Source organism: Salminus brasiliensis, chromosome 2 (assembly GCF_030463535.1).
Source record: "Salminus brasiliensis chromosome 2, fSalBra1.hap2, whole genome shotgun sequence".
NCBI lineage: Eukaryota > Metazoa > Chordata > Actinopteri > Characiformes > Bryconidae > Salminus > Salminus brasiliensis.
Window position 1 is genome coordinate 6,179,923 of NC_132879.1, and position 20,841 is coordinate 6,200,763.

General features: G+C 43.3%; 1 protein-coding gene across 3 annotated transcripts in view; it reads left to right on the forward strand.

Moving 5' to 3' along the window:
* celsr1a (cadherin EGF LAG seven-pass G-type receptor 1a) overlaps window positions 1-20,841 on the forward strand; it is a 128,189-nt gene that overhangs the window by 70,950 nt on the left and 36,398 nt on the right. For all 3 annotated transcript variants that reach the window (XM_072674222.1, XM_072674223.1, XM_072674224.1), the window contains exons 6-8: window positions 13,585-13,742; window positions 18,762-18,925; window positions 19,070-19,195. In XM_072674222.1, the coding sequence (XP_072530323.1) occupies window positions 13,585-13,742; window positions 18,762-18,925; window positions 19,070-19,195 (448 nt within the window). The remainder of the gene's footprint in view (window positions 1-13,584; window positions 13,743-18,761; window positions 18,926-19,069; window positions 19,196-20,841) is intronic.

The window sequence follows — 20,841 nt, forward strand, 5'->3', positions numbered from 1 at the left end:
GAGGACTGTGTTTTCAGTGTTGTGTGGATGGAGAAAACTGAGAATTATAGAAACCCTGACGTCACAACGCATGCATGTTTCTGGCTGAATCTCAAATACCACCTTACTCCCTATGTAGTGAACTACATATGTCTACAAACTACAATGTCTGCATGCAGTTAACACTAGATTTCAGATTTCCACATATGATTAAATGCACATACTGTTCTATTAGGGGTATATAATGCTCTATTTAGATTTAGAATCTGTCATTTGTATAGTACACTATATAGGGAGCAGTGTGTTATTTGGGATTAAACCTTAGTGTTTTATTCTCACTTCTTTGTGGTGTTTTGAACATGTGGACAGGGCCTGACTGCCTGCTTGTGAAGAGACAGGAGATCATAACACAATCCACAATCCTCCGTTGTCGGAATTGTGTCAGGATTAAAATATGTGGTTTTTTTTATTATTAGTGTAAAAACCTGTAGTATTACTCTACCGCCTCCGTCCACATGCTTCTTCACTTTCAGTGACGGTTCTGTACCTCTCAGCCTCTTTAGTTCTAGTTCAAACCACGAATTGCACTTCCCAAATGCCCCCCACTCAGTAACAAGGAATGTAAATTTTCCATAGCTGTGTACAGTAAGAATTGTACAGTATCAGAATTCCCATTAGCAAGACCTAACTCGTCACCGGTTTAAGCAAGAGGCATGCAGTTTACGTAATGCTAATTGGTGGACAGGCCCTGTCTGCCCAGCACAATGCTGGTTAACACAGTTCACAGTTTACTGTGTTTGGTATCAAACTATGCAGATTTGTTTGGAAGCATTCTTTCTCTGCCCAGTTTCTTTTCATTTCCTCTCCCGGTTTCGTGCACAAGCCGCTCTGTTGGTGCCCTGTCCCTCTAATCCCAAACAACAAAGTTCTCCATCTGCTGACTGACAGGCCGAATGGCTGTAAGAGTATATTTTGGCTTGTCAGTTTCTGCTGTCTTAAGGCGGTTTGTCTCAAAGCTGAGGCTTCCTCACAACTGTAAGTGTCAAATCAGAAAACTCTTCAGAAACCTGAGCCCAGCCTCTGGGCTAAAAAACCAAGCTTCACAGCCGCTGTAGTATGCTCTCATGTAAGAACTTGTAAGCAACAGAAATGTTGCTGGGCTTTTACAGATCCCCATCGTTGACCCTTGTCTTGAAGCGTTTGGCCCTGGCTATCTTTGTTGTCCTGGATTTTAGGCTTAGGCCGCAAATGCTGTGATAAAGTTCTTTGAGCTTTTGTGTATGGCTAGCCAACACTGGAACAAGGTTTAAGTAGTGGTGTAGACTAGTCTGAGGATATGCTATGGCTTGCTGTTGACAAAACTAGTTTAGCTACACACAGCCACATGGCTTAAACCAGATATGTTGAAAATTGTTTCAATGAATGGGGTAGCTCAGATTTCTTAACACAGTATGAAAAGTCCCAGAGCAATGTAACTATGTCTACTGTCTAAGAAAAAGGGCTTTCTACTAGAATTTGAAGCATTGCTGTGAGGATATGATTGCATTTTGCAACATTTGTGATCGTAAAGGTAAAGGTGCACGTATTTGTCACTGTACAGTGTGGACTGTACAGCGAAATGTGTCCTCCGCATTTAACCCATCTGGTAGTGAACACACTCACACACACACACGTGTTAGGGGCAGTGAGTACACACACACACCCAGAGCGGTGGGCAGCCAACTCCAGCGCCCGGGGAGCAGAGAGGGTAAAGGGCCTTGCTCAAGGGCCCAACAGTGGCAGCTTGCCGAGCCCGGGAATCGAACCCACAACCCTGTTATCGATATCCCGGCGCTCTAACCGCTGAGCCACCACTGCCCACGAGGTCAGGATGTTGATTGATCACCACCCCACTTCATCCCAAATGGCAAAACGTCCCCAACTCCTGCCAAAGAGGTGTCTACAAATATTCGTCCATATCGTGTGTTAGCTTGTTGCATGAAAATTGGGATGCTGTAAAGCACAGGTTATCTCTTAAATATTATACAGTATAATACACAGACTCTTTATTTTTGCTGAATTAAAAATGTGTTAAATTTAGACACTCCTGGATTGTATGGAATCAAATTTGGAATTCTGGGAATCGTTATGCCCCTAGCTCTCTCTTTATCCAAGTAGATAGGAGTCTGGTCTTGTATGAGTGGAAATAACTGCCCAGGGGGCTTTGCTTAGATAACCGCAGAGTCGACAGGCTTTCCTATACAGACTTTTCAAAGCTCAGGTTGTGAGAAGAGTTTATGATGAGCCAAGCATTCAGTGACAGGAATTTTAAGTAGGTGTGCACATGCACTAGTGGTTTACACCTGCACAAGCTTCTGGATGAGCATTTTTCAAACTAATTTCTTACCAAAGGTCTCCCAAAGACCAACTCTAAGGCTTTGAATATCAAAGTGAACTTTGCGAGTGGTGATGTCACTGCAGTAAGAGTTGAGCTGGAGTGGAGGCTTAGCCTGGCTCTCTAACCCTCTCTCTCTTTCACTCTGTCTCTATCTCTCTCTGTCTTTCTCCCTTTGCCGCCTCCTGATCTCCTCCTTCTCCCTCTTTGTCCCAAGCTGTAGGGATCAAGTGCGTTGCCATGGCGCCAGCAAGCCTATCGTCCCAAGAGACGAGTGTTAGGAGATGAAGGGGGAATTGTCAACACCTGAAAGAGGGCGGGAGAGAGAGACATGGGGAGATTAGGAGAATGAGGAAGAGAGAGGAAGGGCTGAGCGAGTGAGCTAGTGGTGGACGTGTCGTGGGTTGTTGTGTATGTTTTATTATTATTGCGTTATTAATTGAATAAATAAAGTAGGGATGGCTCATGGTTTTTCAACCACAGGACACACAGAACAGGCAGACGTATGGCAAGCAGTTTTAGCCTCAAAGGCTAAATTTCATTTTTGCTAGTAAAAACTCTATTTTATTGTAATGTAAATTTTTTTGTAATGTAAATTTTATCTTCAGATATTAACTATGAAATTTTTACTAGGAATAATATCACATAGTCGTATGCTACCATTGATTTATATGGACTGTATAATAAAATTGTACTAGTTACTTAAATAGCTAAAATACAGTGAAATCTAAACTGCAAAACAAACTTTGTAGACTATTGATGTAGTGCTGGCGCCCGTGTGTGGGCCTCCTTTGCAAACGTTGTTTTTTGAATTTTTCGACGAATGCGTCGCGGCGTGTCTGGTGTGTGACAGACTTTACGTTGTGAATGAATTCTTTTGAACTGTAAAACCTCTCTAACTTAGCTTAAGCTAGTCTAATCTACCTTTTTCTCTTCTCTCCTCTCCCTGTCTATAGTTCTCCCTCCCTTGGCTTGGACGCCATTGTATGTCTCTGGTTTCTATATGCATTGGCTCACATTAAAAGCCCCCATGCACAGTTCTGTAATTGCGAATTTCATGACATTTCATAAAATTCTGAAGCTGCAGTGCCATATATTGAGTAGAATAGGACTCTTTGAAGCCCTATTAACATGAACCTATGGGCTAGAGGGGTATAAAGCCCCCCAGCGCTGAGCTGTGGAGCAGTGGAACTATTGTGTTCTCTGGAACGATGGTTGGTGCCCCGTCTAGTACTGTTGGGATGAGTTGGGAAGTTGGGGGTGAGATGGGGTGGTTAACATCCAACATCCTGACCTCACTAATGCTCTTGTCACTAAATGCAATCAAATCCTCACAACAATAATTCTCCAAAATCTAGTAGAAAGCCTTCATCTTTGGACAGTAGAGACAATTTCTCCAACAAAAGCAGGAGAAACTCCTTAATGCTCTTGATTTGGAAAGAAACAATGAATAAGCAGGTGTCCGAATACTTTAGGTCTATATAGCGTATTACTGTATTACAAAATGAGATCTGTAGATCTGATATTATTGCTATTTTCATAGTTGATTGATATTAGAAATTGGAATTTCTTCTAGAAACAATTACATTATAAAGATCTTGAGTCACGGCTTGTTTTCGCTGGTGGTATTTGAGGCTGAAACGGCCTGCCGTACCGACAGACCTTCCATAGTACACACATCCACATATAATGTGTTAGGATATGATGGAGGGGAGCAGATATGGATTTAAATGAAGCCTACATGCTCAAATGCTCATTAAGCGTGATTTACTGTTTACCGTGTTCACTTCGCTGGCAGGTAGAGCAGCGGCTAATTTGACCAAAATGGAGCTTACGTTGTAAGGTGTCAAGTCGATATCCAGAGGAGCTGGAATGCCGCTGCCAGGGGCGATCCCGTCCTGCCTCAGCGAGCTCATTAACACATGCTGCTATTCAGAGAAGAGCTCGTGAGCAGATTGGGCTTTTGAAGAACAGTTGTGATCTGACAGCTGGACAAATGGTCACATACCCACGGTAGACATCCTCTCAATATGTCCCTATTAAGAGTATGTGTGTGTGTGCTGTCTGCCCGGCTGCTGCAGTAGTGCACATTTCACTGTGGGACCCCCATTCGCCACATCTGTGCTGAGGCACCCCCCCCCTTCAGGACCCAATCCCACTGAAACCGGATCCCACACCTGCTGTTCGCTCCGCCACCTAGCTGATAAAAACACCAGCATACCTGATACCTCATAGGGGAGAGTGGAGTCTGGCTAATGCAGGGAACCTTCCGTCTAGACCAAACTCATCAAAGCTAGTGCATGTGAATACTGCACTCAAAAACCCTATTTTTCCGTTTTTCACTTTTTGATGTAACGTGAATCTGGCATTTGTTCTTTACGTTGTGTCACAATTTCCGGACCAACGGGCCAATAGAAATCCTCCGAAATGACCTGGAATAAAAACTTTTCCCATTGACTTCCATTATAAGAGAAGGAGGTTTTTTCCTTTTCCTGTAAAGTTTCCAGTTTGGAATTACAGAGTTTTAACGTGACAGTGATGATACAGCACTGCCTGAGTACTAGTACTGTACTATTCAGATTAGGGCTGGGCAATATCAACTTTTCGCCATCCTCACCAGTCACCGCTCAGGATAACTCTTCCTGTGTTTTTGAATAAATCTGATTGATTACTACTGATCGATCAGTTTATCGTATGGCAAATTGCTGCACAGTAGGTAGCACTGTAAAGATAATGCTTGTAAATGTCCAGATCAATCTACCCTGTCTCAGAGAGGATGGCTAGGCAGGGATAAATGTGTGGTTTTTGAGTTCCTCTGTTCCTCCCCAGGGAGGCAACCTCTCACAAGCTGGCACCTGTTCGATTTAGAGGCCAGGGGGCACGTGGCATGCTGCCGCAGAGTGAGGGGTGTGTCGATTAGCTGCGCAACAGTGCATTGTGATGCATATCCATTATATTAATTACAATATCTAAGGCAGCTGCATTATCTGAACAGCACCAGTCAACGCCAGAGCGCTCATTCGTGTGATGTGCTGCACCCCTTCAACCTCTCAGACGTAGTAGATTCGTTCGTAGATTAATGAGTAGATTCACAACAGGGATTCATTTTGTTGGAAAATATATAATCATAAACCCAGTGGCATGAATGTGCCACTACACCCCTAATATACGGCATAACGTTAAACCCACCGGCCTAATATTGCATGGAAACCCCCCTTGTGCCGTCAGAACCGCTCAAAACCCAGACTCTGAGACCACAAGATCTCTGAAGGCGGCCTGTGGTATGTGACTCTAAGACCTAAGCAGCAGATCCTTTAAGTCCTGTAAGTTGTGAGGTGGGTGGGGCCTCTGTGAGCATCAATGAGCCTTAGGTGCCTATGACCCTGTTCACTGGTTGTCCTTTCTTGCAGCTTACCAGGCATACCAGGAACACCCCACAAGACCAGCCTGATGATGTTCTGACCCAGTCGTCTAGCCGTCACAATTTGGCCCATGTCAACCCCTTTCCTAGCTTTTTACACCTCACCTTCAGGACCTGACTGTTCACTTGCTGCCTCATATGTGGATTAGTCTGCGTAAAGCTCCTCTTTCTCTGCCTCTCAGAGGTCCGGCTTCTGTATCCGGATACATCCAAAGGTGTTGCATGCCCAAACAGGATTCCTCTCTGCACTTCTGCTGCTTGTTTGGCTTCCCACATGTCTGTTAGCTGCCAGTATCGGTTGCCGCCAAACCACCTGAGGAGAATCTGGCACGGGCCTCAGAAGGGCCACCGATTGCCTACTGCCTTTTGAAGGTGTTTTGATTGGTCCGATCCACGCCACAGTGTGCGATAAACCACCCCCAGCTCAGTGCCGTTGGTCCAGGTGTGGCTGAAAGGCTAGTCGAGATTAGGGTTTAGTGGAAGCTGTGGGAATGAAGGGCCCATTTCAACTACTGTTAATTGCACTTGTCATGCTGCCAAGTCCCTGACGTTCCACCTAGCTGTTAGTTCTTTGATGAACATGGGTGAACATGGGTAAACATGGGTAAACATGGTTGAACATGGTTCTGGAGGAGTCTGCTCGAAGCAAACTGACAGAATAAAACTGAATCTTATCCGATAAAAACAAATTTGATGCCTCGGGTGTCTCTGGGTAGTGTTGTTTTTCGCACTGCTGTAGACACAGGAGGTTTTGTTCATTGGTTTACCTGCTCTGCACCAAACGTGTAGCTGCCAGGGATGCTAATCCAGCACTGAATCAAGCTAGAGCGTGGCTCCGTCCAGCGTTTCATTCACATTGCAGAGATGCTCAGTCCTCACATTCATATCTGATGGGAATGCAAATACAGTGACTTTATATAGACTCAGCAGAGCTAATTATAAACCACAGGAAAGATCTGCTGGTCTGCAGATCTTGTCTACAGTCCCAGCATTCTTCAGTTATGTTCTCGCTCATTAGCCACTGTTTATCATTCATTACTCTTATGATCTTTCTGCTGGACGTTTTGTAAAAAAAAAAAAAGGCAGTGATTTTCCCCCTGTGTTGGTAGCCAGCCTGTTGTTATTCTACTCCCCTGAGAGCTTGATTAAGAGGCTAGATAAATGACTCTGTGAAATCAAGCGCTCTGGAGCTTAACTCTTAAATCAAAGCTTAGGGCATGCCAGTGAGGCTGACTCGCTTGACCCTGTCTGTTGTTGACTGTGTCGTACTGTACGGTACATGGTACACGCTTATGAAGGAGCTGGCACACGCTCAAAAGTGCTTTCAGCTTCTGAAGGAAACCCAGCACTGCTGGAAAGAGGAAACGTAGTAGGGTTTGTTGTAGTTTGTGAAGTCTACCGGAATCGTTTTATTTCAGTTTGAGCTGAATAGACCTAATTTAGACCTGTTTGTCAGTGCATTCTTTAGCGTGATGTGAACCCAGCTGAGAAAACAGTCTGGCAGCCTAGCTCTTGATCAGCATAGGGTTTGTTTTGAGTGGGTTTGGTAGTTTAGCTGGACCACCTGGTCCAAGCTGGTCAAGATGGTATGACCAAGCCAAGCTGGTCGACTAGCATAACTGGCCTGACCGAGCTGGTTGATCAACATCACAAGCAAAACCAAGCTAGTCGACCAGCTTGACCAAGCTAGTTGACCAACATGGTCAGCAGGACCAAGCTGGATTGACCAGCATTATCAGCAGGAACCACGCTGGATCAACCAGCATAACCGGTATGACCAAGCTGGTTAATCAACATGACCAGCAAAACCAAGCTAGTCGACCAGCAGGACCAAGCTAGTTGACCAGCATGATCAGCAGGACCAAGCTGGATCGACCAGCATGATCAGCAGGACCAAGCTGGATCAACCAGCATAATCGACCTGACCGAACTGGTTGATCAACATGACCTGCAAGACTAGCCTGACCACACTGGTGACATGCAGTTTGGATTAGGTTGGTCATGCTGATAGACCAGCTAGTGCATTTATCAGGCTTACCAACATGGGGTATGTTTTTGCCTGGATGACCAGCTTTTCAAACATCTCAACCAAATCAAAGACCAGCTTAGGCCATCGGAAACCAGCTACCAATAAAAACTGATGGTTTAAGTGGATTTTTAGCTTATACCCCATTAATGAGCACACCTAAACCATCACATGCTGTGTCAGGATGTTCATTGATCTCTCCTAGACTTGAGTATGTGGTTTCCGACACTGTATGACTCACTGTTATCTATAAACATGAGCAAAAAAGTGATTAGCATAGCTCAAACAGCTTCTCAGCAGCAGCTCTCATGCAGAAACTCTGAGAGGGCTTTTATGAACTAGAGTCTCTCTCCAGAGTTAACCGCAGCTAATGCTCGTCCGTCAGCAGAGCGCCTCCACTGGGACGTGCGGGACAGGTGTTCACTCTGGGGCTCCGGAAAGGGAAGGATGCTAAAAACAGTCACCAGCTAAAGGACTGTGTCTCCCGGCAGGCTGCATGCCAACAGCACTGGCCTGCTTGGAGCTTTCTGACTTTCTCCTCCCAAAGCCAGCCCAAAGCCAGCGGCCTTAATGAGATTTCAGTACTGGTCACTTCCCTACAAAGAGGGCAGGACGTGATCTCAGTGGCCTTTAATGGTATTCCTGAAAGAGAATACTGCTGATCTGGGGTCGGTTATCAGTCGGTAGAGATATGCCTCATCGTTTATGTGTCAGAAGGAACTGATTTGGGAACAGTACTGTGGGGAGTGGTGCTGTTGAATGAGGCGAATGCAGCCAGCACGTTTGGACACCCCCAGAATAGATTTTGAAGATTTTCGAAGAAAAAATGTAAGTTAAAATTAACTTAAAACAAACTTAAAAACTTAAATATGGCATTTTTATTAATATTGAATTTACATTTACATTTAAGGCATTTAGCAGACGCTCTTATCCAGAGCGACTTACAAAAGTGCTTTACTGTTTAGCCAAGAAAAACCTCAGCTAGTCTGAATAGACTAAAATTCAGAGATACCTTTAAGTTTAGACGCTACTAAACACAAGTCAATATGAAGACCATAGTACTCTACTATTCGCCCAAGTACTCTTAATTTACACCTTATTTTTTTCCCAGTATGTTACATTATGCAACTTAGCAGTGGTGGCTCAGCGGTTAGAGCGCCGGGCCATCGATAACAGGGTTGTGGGTTCGATTCCTGGGCTTGGCAAGCTGCCCCTGTTGGGCCCTTGAGCAAGGCCCTTTACCCTCTCTGCTCCCCGGGCGCTGGAGTTGGCTGCCCACCGCTCTGGGGGTGTGTGTGTACTCACTGCCCCTAGTTCACTAGTGTGTGTGTGTGTGTTCACTACCACAGATGGGTTAAATGCAGAGGACACATTTCGCTGTACAGTGCACACTATATGCACCTTTACCTTTAGTGTATAAACTTGTGTAGTGGAGCTATTCACTTATTTTTACTCAGAAAATCAAATCAATTGACCATAGGTGTCCAGAAGAATGCGTACCGTTAAACCCCACCAGTTAGCATTGCCCTAAACTAGTTAATTTGTTTCATTTGAAGGTGACCTAGATTGGGAAAACAGAAAAAAAATCCAGAACTGCTACATAACAGTCTTGACTCGGTATATTTACGGCCTCAAATTTAAGAAAACCTAGGAAGCCTTTCTAGGCCTATTCAGAGCTGTGAAAAAACGAACACTAGCCAGCTCAGAGAAAGGCCACCATTTAAACTACTAGGCTAAAAGCTAATACTAGCCAACCTAGCTACAATCTCTTTAGCTTGCTAGCCTCACTCTGCATCGAGAGGACGCTGGGATGACAGCAAAGCTGTCCGGTAAAATTTAGTATGGATAATTAAGCAAAATAATTACAGCGTTCTTGTTACAGTGCTAAGCTATGCTAGGCTAGGTTATGTCATGCTATGCTACGTGGCTCTCGTGAGCCATTTTGCTGACGTAAAGCTGCATATCAAAGCAAAAATGATGATTTATTATGATTGAAGTCCCCTATAAAAGACAATCAGTCAGTTTCATTTCATGTTTCATTCTGAGGGAAAGTAACAGGGTGGTAAACTGGCTTGTAAAACTGCATCTGAGCATTTTTGCCCCCAACCAAGGTCACACACTTACAATTCATACATAAAAAACAACTGCAATACTGAAGAAATGCATTTTATGGCGACTTTTAATATTAGATAGACTTTTAGTTTATGTGGTTTCAGGACACTGTATGAGACATGGTTAGCTTTAACAGTGGTCAGAAGTACTGGACTTCCCATAGCTACACACAGGCGTAGCAGCCACCCTGAATATAAGTCAAACGAATGGGGTGTTGGCTCTGATATTCTACAGAAGTCTACATGGCTTTCCTGGTTACATCTTAAACATTTTTTTAAGTGTCCCAGATGTGTCTGAGCGACGCAAACCTCTGTTACCCACGTTTGTGTTGTCCGGTCTCCTGCATTTAAAAAAAACAAAACAAAAACAAGCAGCATTGCTGAAGATAGCCATCTGGATAATAACTCACGCCCTCATATCCTGCTGCTAATGCGCTGAAAGAATGCACCAGAGTACGAACGCACTGATTTAGGCCCATTAATCAACTATTTTAGGTACGTTCTGACACACTGTGACACACTCAGCTCTTCAGAACCTTTTGTTTGCTCCGGTCCCCTGATGGGACGTCCCTGCCTGACCACACCTCGATGCTTTCAACCACCACATTCTCTCTGCTGTGGCACTTCCTTAGGAAAAGAGATCAAATATACTCCCACACAGACAGACAGACAGATAGACAGACAGGGAGAGAGAGAAAAAGAGAGAGGAAGAGGTGTTTTTGAGTGTGGGAGAGATGAGGGAGCGGAACAGAAAGAAAGGAGCAGAAATAGCCAGCGGAGTCCAGCGTCAGAGGGTTAAAATAAAGGGCTGTAAATTGTTCCCGTTGTTGAAAAAAAAAAGGGTCTGATGGAAAAAGAGAGAGAGTGTTTTTAAGGGGTGGAAAAAGGGACAGGGCAGTAGGTGGGGCAGTGATAGGGCTGATAAAAGCCTCAATGCTTTGGAAACTGTGGCAGGATAGACCCAACTCAAACAGTTTAAGCTGTGGGGTGGGAGATACCAGGAAAATACAGCACCACAATAACTGCAGAGGTGTTTTGTAAAATACACCATATATAAAAATATGGAAACTCATTTTTGTCGTTTTTCACTTTTTGATATAATGTGAATCTGGCAGTTGTTGTTTACATTGTGTTGCAATTTTAGGATGAATGGACCAATAGAAATGCTCCAAAATGACATTGAATCAAATATTTTTACATTGACCGCTATAGAACGTTAGAGAGGTTTTTTCCTTCTCCTGTAAAGTTGACGTTTTGGAGATACAATGTCAATCATGCTATGATAAAGAATAAGGAATAATGTTTTTAATACATAAAGTTATTTTTACATTTTTGTTTATTTTCCATGTGAATATATTTGTATTAGAATTATTTAATGAGTTGGGCTAATAAGAACAGCAGTAGCTTTCTACAGCTCATGGTAGATACACAGGCCGTATAAAGCTTCACAGACTCAACAGTTCTCTACATGTGTAAGATAAGCATGAAGACAGCACTGTGTAGTTCCATCATCATGGCAGGTCTATGTACATCAGTGTATTCCAAAAAGGGCTTCTGTATTATCACTTTTTTTTTTTTTTCAACATGTTCTCGTGCAGCAGGCAGGTCAGACAGTCCGAAGGGACATGCATGTTCCAGATCGTTCTATGCCACCCTGAAACTGTACAAACCCGGTCAGTAATCCAGTGCAGGAGTGTTTTTTTCCTGGTGCAGAACAAGAAAGCGTGGATCCAGGATCAGTCGTTTTTCCGCCAGTATTTTCTCTGTTTCCTGTAAAAGAGCTTTCCAGTTTTTTTGCAGTTTGGGGTCATGTGATCCCTATTTTATGATCTTAACACCTGACCCAGGGACAACTGCTGACAATGACTTATGGACTTATTCACAGGTTTAATACTTGATAAATAAATAAAAATAAAGTTGTGTAGTTTTGTGAACAGGTTTTAACCACTAAACACACAAAAGTACTATATATACCATATATATCATTATTATATATATATATATATATATATATATATATATATATATATATATATATATATATATATATATTTTTTTTTTTTTTTTTTTTTTTTTTTTTATTATTTCACAAGAAACACAAGAATATAATAAATAATAATATAATAAGATAAGATAGTCCTTTATTAGTCCCGCAGTGGGGAAATTCCCATCTATCTTATCTTAATAATAATGATACAGTAATCTGGTTATTTACATGGTCTTCATAATCGGTCTAAACCTTGCAGTGGATCTACTCTCCCCTTCCCTCACACACTCTCTCTGTTCTCCTCCTGACTCCTTTCTCCTCTTCCTTTTCTTCTGATCTCCTCAGTGTTTGATGTTTGAACTCATTGGGTGTTAAACAGGCTGCCCGTATCTGCCCTCACGCAGGTGCCGAGAGTTAAGGAACAGATATCGGATCAGACGCAGCCTCTACTGTAAACAGTCTCTGCTCACCTGAACTTTCAAGTGCATGTGTGTGTGTGTGTGTGTGTGTGTGTGTGTGTGTGTGTGTGTGTGTGTGTGTGTGTGTGTGTTGTTGGACATTTTCAGCTTAAAAAGATTTTCTTTTTATTGTGTCAAAATGAAAAAAAGCTCAAAGCAAAAGTTTGGGCACCCTGCTGCACAGTAGAACAGTGCACCACCACTCCAGAGTCTAAATCCCCACCATTAAGCTCTATTGCAGGGAAACCGGGAGCTTACTTTGCCCTTCAAGTAATCAGACGAGCAGTTCTCTCTCTTCCAGACCTCAGCTTGACCTCCACTGTTCCTGCTAACTCTCATTTCTTCATTAGATAAGGGATTAAGGAAATGTCTACCTGAACACACCTTGCTGTTTTCCTACGGTCCTCTCCTGCAATGTCGGCATCAGTCATTTTAATCTTCACATTGTTAGGCAGCTGCTTAGAGGAGCCCCCTGACTGATGACCGTTTCGGACAAAGTTTGATGATCACCACCCCACCTGATCATCCCGAACTCCAACCATCATTCCAGAGAACATAGTTCTTCCAATAGGTTCATGTTTGTCTGCTCCAGAGAGTCCTATTCTATTGGCAGTACTTCTCTACAGACTAGACAAGCTGTGTGTGTGTGTGCATTTGCACATCCGTGTCAGCAACGGATGCCACTTAAAGTAGAGGATGTCAACAAACATAGCCATTTAGAGCTTTTGGAGATCAGTTCATCTTCTGCTCCCTTTGAAACCAGGGGTGCCACGGTACGTGTGTGTGTGTGTGTGTGTGTGTGTGTGTGTGTGTGTGTGTGTGTGTGTGTGTGTGTGTATGTATCTATAGAGTCACTATACTACCACTGTTTACACTGGAATCACTGTAAAATAATGAAGTCTCCGTTTCTTTGAATCTTGTGGTGAAATATTTAAGGGCATGAAGCTCCACCTGCATCGATTAGATTAGGGAGAGCCGGGTAATCTGATTAGCCAATCTGAGCCTAATATCAGATATTAATACTCTTACTGTTATTTCTGCAAGAATTTCTGAGCATTAGTGCTGCTGCCGTTACGTGAGGTGATTTTCATGCACTGAGCTTTCTTTTTCCCTTCATAATTCTCTTCATGTGTTTGTGCGGTGTGCTGCACAGCATCTGTTAGTGTGGTGAATTACGATTGATCATGTGACCTCCTTCTTCCCCTCCCCATCTCTGTTTGTGCTGCAGCCGAACATCGGGCGGTTGGGGATTTCTCAGGGTCCGTCAGGAGAGAAGGTGGCCGTGGTGGCCGTGGATGACTGTGACATCGCCATGGCGGTGCGCTTCGGGAGCCAGGTTGGAAACTATTCCTGTGCTGCACAGGGAACGCAGACCGGACAGAAGAAGTGAGCCTCTCTCTATGCACCTGTCTCTCTCTCTCTCTCCACCTCTCTCTCTCTCTCTCTCTCTCTATCCACCTCTCTCTCTCTCTCTCCACCTCTCTCTCTCTCTATCCACCTCTCTCTCTCTCTATCCACTCTCTCTCTCTCTCTCTCTCTCTCTCTCTCTCTCTCTCTCTCTCTCTCTCTCTCTATCTATCTATCCACCTCTCTCTCTCTCTCTCTCTCTCTCTCTCTCTCCACCTCTCTCTCTCTGTCTCTCTCTCTCTCTCTCTCTCTCTCTCTCCACCTCTCTCTCTCTCTCTCTCCACCTCTCTCTCTCTCTATCCACCTCTCTCTCTCTCTATCCACCTCTCTCTCTCTCTATCTATCTATCCACCTCTCTCTCTCTCTCTCTCTCTCTCTCTCTCTCTCTCTCTCTCTCTCTCTCTCTCTCCACCTCTCTCTCGCTCGCTCTCACTCTCTCTCACTCTCTCCTCTTTTAAAGTGTGCATCCTTGTTTTTGATACTTATACACCGGTAACACCCAACCAACCACTTGGGGTACCACAGTTATCACCTGCTGCAACACCTTGAGCAACAGCAACCATGTGAAAAGCAACACTATAGAACCCATCTAGCCAACCACCCAGCAACACCATAGCAACCACCCAGCAACACCATAGCAATCACCTAGCAACCCCAAAGCAACCACCTTGCAACACCATAGAAATCACCTAGCAACATCAAAGCAACCAACTAGGATACCATAGCAAACATCTGGACATGATCGCAGCCACTAGGCAATACCTTACCAATCACCTAGCAAAGCACCAACACCATAGGTAGCTCAGAAACCAAAGCAACTGCCTAGCAACACCGTAGGCACAGGATTCCAACCACCTGGTTTCCAGATTCCAGAGCAGCCCCCTAGCAACATTATAGCAACCACCTAGGATACCATAGCAACCACATTAGCAACACCATAGCAACCAACTGAGATGCCAGCCCTACTGCCTAGCTATATTCTAGGAACCACTATGAAACATCATAGAAACCACTTGGAATACCATAGCAATCACCTTGCAAAGCAAGCTAAAGCGAGCACCTAGCAATCACTTAGGAACACCGTAGTAACCAGCTCGGATACCAAAGCAACTGCCTAGCAACACACGTAGGAACCACTAAGCAACAGTATAGCAACCATCTGAGATTCCAGAGCAACCACTTAGCAACATTATAGCAACCACCTGGGATACCATAGCAACCACATAGCAACACCATAGCAGCCACTTGTCAGCCACTTAGCATCACCGTAGCAACCAACTGCGATGCCAGAGCTACTTCCTAGCTATATCCTAGGAACCACTAAGAAACATCATAGAAACCACCTGGTATACCAAAGCAACTGCCTAGCAACACACGTAGGGACCACTAAGCAACAGTATAGCAATCATCTGACATTCCAGAGCAACCACCTAGCACCATGTCAACCAATTAGCAGCATTATAGCAACCACCTGGAATACCATAGCAACCATGTAGCAACACTATAGCACTGGACGTTTGACCATGTTTATAGATAACAGTGTGTCATACAGTGTCTAGTAGCGCTTAAGGCACTTGGGTCGTGATTGATGCAGGATGCTAATCTGGTCGTTATGAGCAGTTTCCAAGACCTGTTAGCTACTTTAGCCTCATTGCTGCAGTGCAGAACTGACAGTGGGGCAGTGAAGACTGTTCTGCATGAATGTCCTGGACCATCTTAGAAATCCTGATCTATCAAACTGCCCCATCATCTCTAGTGGAAGAGCACCGTCAAACAGCACTAATCACCAGAGATTACCCATCATTTATCTAATCTCCATCCGTCTACAAACACACACACACACACACACACACACACACACACACACACTCACTCCCACCTCCCACATACGCACACTCTCAAAACTCACTAACTCTCCAGTCTTATCTCAGGTTGCTAATTGTTTTAATATCTGTCTGAACAGAATTAGGCCGAGATTAAGCTGTCAGGTGTGGCTGCCGCGCTAAAAGCACTTCAAACGAGTGCGAGTAAAAGACTGAGTGTTAGAACCAGTGCCTCCAGTCTGGCAACCTGCTCCATGTAGGACAGCAGCCTTCCACAAGCCAGTCCCGCTCATTCTGCCACATATTAAAAAAAATAAAGCCAGAGTGAGAAATCCTGCTGGCTCCTATTTCAGTGGATTAACTTTACATCGACATGCAGAGCATGGTGTAAACTGTGCCGTGTCCTGGCGTCTGCGTGCCGTGGTAGGTAGGTGGGATAGTTTGGGGGTAAAATAACAGGTTTAGGCCGTTCCCTCTGATCCCTAATACAGTTGATCCTGTAAGACATGTTGGTGTTTGAAGTTTACGTTGGGCTCTTCTTTGGTTTCACACTGGAGGTACAAGGTTACCAAGGTTACCAGGTACAGGGGTTGGGGTAGTATAGTGGGATTACAGCCAAATGCTGTATATGTGATGTAGCTAGCAGGTAGGTCTGCAGTTTGCATGATCACATGATCTCTAGACTGTGCTGGTGTTACTTGTTTGAGGTTTCTGAGACAGTGTGATTCTTTTATTTATATATATATATAATTTTGTTCATTTTGAGTTAATTGTTTCATAATTTAAGCAGACTGATTGCTTACTGCTCATAAATTAGTTATTTACATGTGGACAAAAGTATTGGGACACCTACAGTAGCTTTTATGCCACCCCATTCTAAACCCATAGGCATTAATATGGAGTTGACCCCCCCCGGTCTGGAGCTCTGCAGTTACTGAGACTTTTCTGCACTATGCTCTGAGCTCAGCACTCGGCCCTGACCCCGCTCTGTAACTTTACGGGGTCTGACAGACACTCGGTGGCTGAGCTGCTCTCTGTGGTTCCTCCTAAACTCTTCCACTGTTCAACAATAATACCTCTCACAGCTGATGGAGGAAGATCTAGAAGGGAGGAAATTTCACCAGCTGACGTTGTTGTTGTTGTTGTTGGTGCAGCGGTGTCTCCTATTACATACAGAACCACGCTGGAGTTCAGTGAGCTCTTCAGAACCACCTACTCTTTCACTAATGTGTGGAAGAAAGGCAAACTGCATGACTAGGGGCTGGATTTTACACCTGTGACCTGAATGGGACTGAATAAAACGCCTGATTTCAATTAGGATTTTGAAAGAGGTGTCCCAATACTTTTGTCCAGTCAACTTCAGACCTCCAGCATGTCTTGGCTGACGGACTGGGTTTGAGCTAAACTGTGTAAACTTGATTTTCTGTTATCAGATTAATCCTTTAAAGCATGAAAGCAGTCTAACAGACTGACTTTAGAGACTTCACGGGCATCTTAGGACAGAGCACATAAGCTGTCACGGGACTGGTCAGTGCATAGCACCCCAAGGTGGGCCTTATTTACTACAAACAAACTGTTTCCCACAACACCCCTCAGGCTGGGGAGCAGGGCAGAGTAAATCTGCTAAACCCATAGCGCCGTTTGATGTGAAACTTAAGGCTTAAGCTTGTGTTGTAAGAGGCTTGATTGGGTGCGTGGTCATTATACGAAACTAAGCCTGTGGCCTCACGGACACGGTCAGGGTCGCTCTCTGACTCGGACTGTCCTGCTGTGATGCATCTGGTCATGTGATTGATACTGTATATAACCTTTATCAGAATAGTCTAATTCGGTTAGTCCGTATGAGGAGGGGGGGGGGGGGGGTGCCGCTTCCTGCAGTGGGGTTGATCTTTATGAGGATGGGGATTAAAGTCCTTCTGTAAAGAATGCAGTTATTAACTGCTGAACTTTGCTGGAATGTGTTGCTTCTAGGAGCCGGTCCCTTTTTTATGGACATTGCTTGGTCGGATCTCTAGAGATACTATTTACTACATCAGTTCCAGCCGTTCAAACATGGAGCTTTAGAGTCGGCCTGATCTGTTTGGTGTGGGCAGGGGTGGGCGATATGACGATATTTTAACACATCACGAAAATGTCTTTAAATATCATGCTATTATATTTTTATCATTTCGCCCAGCCCTGCTGTGAAGAGTTTATTATACTTTTAAGGTCATTTAAGAAATGATTTTGAGTAAAAGTACAAGTATTCAATTTCAATAATACTTGCATTAATAGTACGTACTGTAATAACTTATGGAGATTATAGATTTTTAAGTTTTGCCTTTTAAGAAATTAGTATTCTCCTACTGCACATGTGTGAAGTTTTCCTTTTTTTTCTTAATTTTATACTTTAGAAAAAAAAAGTAATTCTTTCTCCTGATCTTTATTTTTTAACGTTTCTCTTCTAAGAAAAGTCCATTAATTTTAAGAACAGTTGCATTTAAATGAGTTTGTAAATATTATCTTAACTTTATAGAAATTTAAAATGATATTATAGGCATTTCAAATTATTAGTTTTAATAATTTAATTACAGAGTTTGTCTAATTTAGCAGGATTAAATGTGGAAACCCTAAATTACTTTTAGATTATATAATAATAATAATAATAATAATAATAATATTAATACATTTAGTTTGATTTGGTTTTTTGTTCCTCCATGTTTCACAGATTTAACTGAATAACTGTTAATAAAATAAGTTTAAGTTATAATAAAATGAAAAATACTCATAAAAAGGCAACAATACAAATGGCTACATAAAAAACTCTACATGTATCTTAGTAAAATCTTAAGAAAATAATTAATAATTAATTGAGAACTTTTTAAAAGTTTTTGAATAACTGGAGATCTTAGGCACCAACCCTTCGTAGTGTCTCCTTAAACCCCACTGATGCAGGATTCTGACATTCACTAATTCAGTCTATGAGGACTTTGGCATCCATCGTTATAAAAGCAGAGCTTTAAACAACAACACTTAATAAATCTGACACACTTTTTGTTCACCTTGGTGATTCAAGGTTTTAGGAAGATATTGATGAATCAAACCCAGTCTTATGAAACTCTTCAGGAGATCTAAGCCTTTTCTGGAAAATATGGCCCCTGATCTAACAGCTGGTGTCATTGCTGTTCTTCCACAGGTCTCTGGACCTAACAGGACCTCTCTTGCTGGGTGGAGTGCCCAACCTGCCGGAGGATTTCCCTGTGCGAAACCGTGACTTTGTGGGCTGCATGAGGAACCTGACCATCGACAGCAAGCCCATGGACATGGCCAGCTTCATTGCCAACAATGGAACCACAGCAGGTTGGACTCCAAGACTTCCAGGGCTTCCAGGGTTTTGCTTTAAGCTCAGTGTGGCTTGTGGGAAGTTAGCACTGCATTCCGCTGAGAGCGGGCTGATCTGCACACTAATGCACATCTCACTGATTTATCTCTGTGGTTTTTCAGGCTGTCCGGCCAAGAGGGACTTCTGTAAAGAGGGCTTGTGTCAGCATGGAAGTCAGTGTGAGAACAAGTGGAACACCTACTCCTGCGACTGTCCGGACGGCCGAGGAGGAAAGAACTGTGAACAAGGTGAGCGTGTCTGTATGTCACCGGTAAGCCGATAGTGTTGCGATATTGGCCTTTAAGCATGTAAGCGCCTACTAACCAATCACAGTTCCAGATAGAGGTGGACAGTGTGCATGAGATGTGGCAGGATAAATAAAATATCATGTCTTATCATATTACAGTACAATTACAATTTCAGCGATACACGATATTTGACAGTTTTAGCAAACTTTTCTGAGGTTTCAGAAGTTGGAGCAGATATGGGGCACCAGAAATGCCACAATTAATATAATGCAAATAAGTAATCACTGATTTTTGGGTTGGTTCAGTTTATGAGGACAATGGGATCTTGTAGGGACTTTTGTTCTCAAGAAATGAAGAAGGTATTATATTGATATTGATGAATCAAGCTCAGTCTTTTAAAGATCTTGGAAACCGTGTCCTATAATATTACACCACTTACAGATATCTCAGTGATACACAGTGTGTTTCATAAGTTGGAACAGATTTTAAATTTTATTAATATTTTTAATTATTATCTTTTGTTGTTTTCTTTTTTAATGAAAATTGTACTACTGATGCATTTGTCTTCCAACATAATTGTTCCTCAGAAACACCCAACACTGCCATTATTTTACTAATTATTATTAATCATGTATCATGGAAATGTTTTGCCATATTGCCCACCCTGAGCTAGTCCACATCTGATCAGTATTTCTGTAATCCAGTAAAAAGGGCTTTATTTTGGTTCAAATATGTCCAAATATATCCCATATATCCCACAATCACAAATACTAGCTCTTTTATCGGTGCCATGCAGCCCTGCAGTGTGTAAGTGCCTGCCTTCCATTATACCATCCTACATGTGCTGGTGTGTATGCCTGTATGTCGAGCTACTGCCTTATTTTGATTCACTTGTTGATTACCAATGGAACCGCAGGAAGCAGGCAGTAGTGTGTGTGTGTGTGTGTGTGTGTGTGTGTGTGTGTGTGTGTGTGTGTGTGTGTGTGTGTGTGTGTTTCCTGTTAGGGAAATGTCTTCACTGATAGCAATCAGGCAGGATCTGCTCTCATTTTCTGCTCCATATCCAACTCACGGGCAACTACAGACTCAACCCACAGACAGAAGCGCCCCACTAGCACGTCTGTGAAGCTTGTCCTCTTATCCTGTTCCCCCTCATAAAAGGGTTGGATTTCATCCCTCAGAGCAAAAGCATGAGTCACCCTCATGTCCTGTAGCACCTCGATGACTTACACGACATACACTGAGGTTCAGGGTTACAGGTTCAGACTCTCAGGACAAAAGGAAAGGCTGTTATGGTCTGGAGTATGCCTTTAGGCACCTTTCACACATGGGGCTGTTTGGAAATGGGGTGTTCAGTGTTAGAGCCCCCTGCAGGACACGGTTTCTGTGGAGCAGTGGATATGTGCTCTCTGGTATGATTCAGTACTTTTGGGTTGCGTTTGGGATGAGGTGTGGTGTTGATCATTCAACATCCTGACCTCAATAACGCTCTAGTCACTAGTCAAGTCTTGCAATCAAATCCTCACAGCAATTCTCCTTCAAAATCTAGAAGTAGAAGGCCCTAAACAGTAGAGACAGTTACTCCAATAAAAGCTGGAATGTTTTTGATTCTCTTGATTTTTTCTCTTGAGAAGAAGCGATGAATG